This window comes from Rhea americana, unplaced genomic scaffold (genome assembly GCF_003343005.1).
Source record: "Rhea americana isolate MKP2758 unplaced genomic scaffold, rheAme1 scaffold_115, whole genome shotgun sequence".
NCBI classification, from domain to species: Eukaryota; Metazoa; Chordata; class Aves; order Rheiformes; family Rheidae; genus Rhea; species Rhea americana.
The window spans coordinates 138,673-141,273 of NW_028185206.1; the positions used below are offsets into that span (position 1 = coordinate 138,673).

The window sequence follows — 2,601 nt, forward strand, 5'->3', positions numbered from 1 at the left end:
GCGCCGTTTCCCAGCTCTGAGCGCCGTTTCCCAGCGCCTCCCCCCGCCTTCCCCGCTCGGTTTGGGCGCGGAGCCAGGCCGTAAGCCATGAGGCTGCGAGGGCAGGAATGCAACAGCCCTGCAGCGCGCGGCCACCCCCTCCCCCCCTTTTTGTCCGTTAAACGTACCTCGCCCCTCACGCCCGAGGACGGGCGTGCGGCGCACTCAGAGGCGCCCTGCCCACTGCTCCCGAAACATTTTCCGCCCCGGGCCCTCCGTGGCCGTGCGGAGGTCCCGGGGTGCCCCCTCGCCACTGCTGACTCGCCCTTTTCCCCGCCTCCCGGTTCCTGCGGGGGGCGGTGGGGCCTTTCCTAGCCGGAGCGGGAGTATGGCCTGGCTGCGCAGCCACACGTTTCTCTGCTCTCGTACTTCACCCTCCCAGGGCCTGCCCGGACGTGTCGGGCTGTTGTTTCCTTTCCCGAAAAAAAAAAAAAGGCTTTCCCGGCACCTCGAGGGCCCCGCTGATGCAAACTGCCCCCCGATTCGGGAGCGTTTTCTCTGCTAAATCTTGGCCTCTACCTCTCGTGGCTGTGGGTGGCCCACAAGGAAAAAGGAAGGAGAGCGCAAGTCGCAACAGTAACGTCTGGTTACTGGTGTGATAGGGGAAAATTGCTTTATCATGCAAATATGGCTGTAAGCCACTTTCCCGTAAAGCCAGCTTAGCGCTGAGCAGCCAGTGACCCTCGCCTGCCGGCTGCGCGGTGCCTGCCCTGTCCTTGAAGCAGAGGAAATGAGAGACACGCCAGTACCGACGTGTGCTCGCCACCTCCGGACTTTACACACACCAAGACGCGTCCTCCTCCTCCCCCCAAAGGCGTTTCTCTTCCACGAAGCTAATCCGATACCTGCCAACCCTTCCCTGCTGCGCTGAAAGCCCCCCTTTCCGCCGCCCTATGCTGGCGATCCACAGCGATTACCTACACAGGCCATATTTCTGCTGGGTTGAAACACGCCGTTAGGGTTTTCTGCATGTCATCTGTTCTTTGGTATTGCTTTCAACAGCAGCCAGCAGAGTGTGCTGTGAACATGTATGAAAACAACATCCTGCTTCTGGAAATTCATACATGCCTCAACGCAGAGGGGTGGTTTTTGAAGGGATCGAACCTTTGCCTGAGTGGCGAGTAGTTCCTCCTATCAATTAAAATATTTCTCTTATCACAGATCTTTGTACAATCCAGAAACTCTGCCCTTGAAATTAATTATGATTACCATGTCATAATAAGCTGTCCATTTTCGGCAAGATCGCTTTTGTGTGAACTTGGAAAAGTGCCACAATTAACTTGTCCAAATACCCTTCACAGTCAAAGAGAAGGGCCTATAAAACAAGGTATTTAGTAGATGAAAATATAAATTGTAATCCTGACCTATTTAATGTAATTAATGGTAGATCAGGAACTTCTAGGAAAAGGCTTGTGAAATGATACGATATGAAGTTACATCTCCTTCCAACATAATTTCTTTCTCCTTTGGATTTAGGAAGTAAAATGGTTATTGTTAAGTACATTGGAAGTAAGTACATTACAAGTAGTTGGAAGCAAAGTATTTACTAGATCACTTGGAAGTAGAATTAATTGCTTGAAAAGTAAGCATCATTGTGTTTGGATCCCTTATTTTCTTCTCCCCTTTTCTCACTTGTTGTTCTGTTGGAGCAGAAATTTAGGGAAGAGTGGATGTTTGAATTATGCTTGAGGAATTAACAAATAATTCTGTGTCATTCACAAACAAAAACAGCATTAAGGTGAAGATAAGATAGGGAGCCTGTATTGGTATGTAAGGGTAGAAGAACATTATTATGCCACAAAATCAAAATTAGGATTAAAATAAAATTCAAACAAATAAGCAAAAGTGCATTCAGGGACCAGGTACTCAAAATTATCTATGGGCTCCAACTGTACCATGCAATGTGGCTAGTGTCTAACTAAATGAAACTGATTTAAAATATACATTAAGAGTGCTTTTATCAGCCTCAAGCTGACTGGGCAAACAGAGCACAATATTAAGTTAGCAGGGTTGAGGGTCAAATGTAAAGAACTGTGGGTAAGTAGCCAGTAAAGATTAGATGAAATTCAGGATGGATAAACATCACAAGATGCAAGTGCAGAAACCTGGTCCTAACTTTACAGAAGTGATGGTGATCTCTGAACCAGCTGTAGCCATGCAGGAACGAGACTTCATGTGGGCTGTGTAAAGCCTAGCTTGATGTGCAGTACTTGTTGAAAAAGCTGAGCAAATTATAAGGAACGGGATAGAGAGCAGAATGGAGAACATAATTGTGTCACTGCAGATCTGTAGTGAGCTCACATCATGAGCACTGTGTGCAGTTGTGTTTCCTGCCTCTCAGAAAGGATATAGGAAAACTGGAAAAGGTCCAGAGAAAAGGAACAAGGATGTACAGCAGTCTGGCCTGGCTTCCACTGATAGGAACAGTTGAGAGAATTTTTGTCACTCAGAAGAAAAATGACTTGGGAAGGATATGCTTGAGGCCTATCAAACCCTGAGTGAGCCAGACAGAGTGATGGCAGTCGACTTTTCCACTACAGACTGTCTCGTGGAGTTGGTGGG

The 2,601-nt window shown here is 48.0% G+C and overlaps 1 protein-coding gene across 1 annotated transcript in view; it reads right to left on the reverse strand.

The window, feature by feature from the left end:
- Positions 1 to 1,024, reverse strand: part of XPA (XPA, DNA damage recognition and repair factor) — an 8,634-nt gene extending 7,610 nt beyond the window's left edge. The window contains exon 1 of the mRNA XM_085317174.1: positions 957 to 1,024. Within this exon, the coding sequence (XP_085173300.1) occupies positions 957 to 969 (13 nt within the window). The 5' untranslated portion in view covers positions 970 to 1,024. The remainder of the gene's footprint in view (positions 1 to 956) is intronic.
- Between the last annotated feature and the right edge of the window lie 1,577 nt (positions 1,025 to 2,601).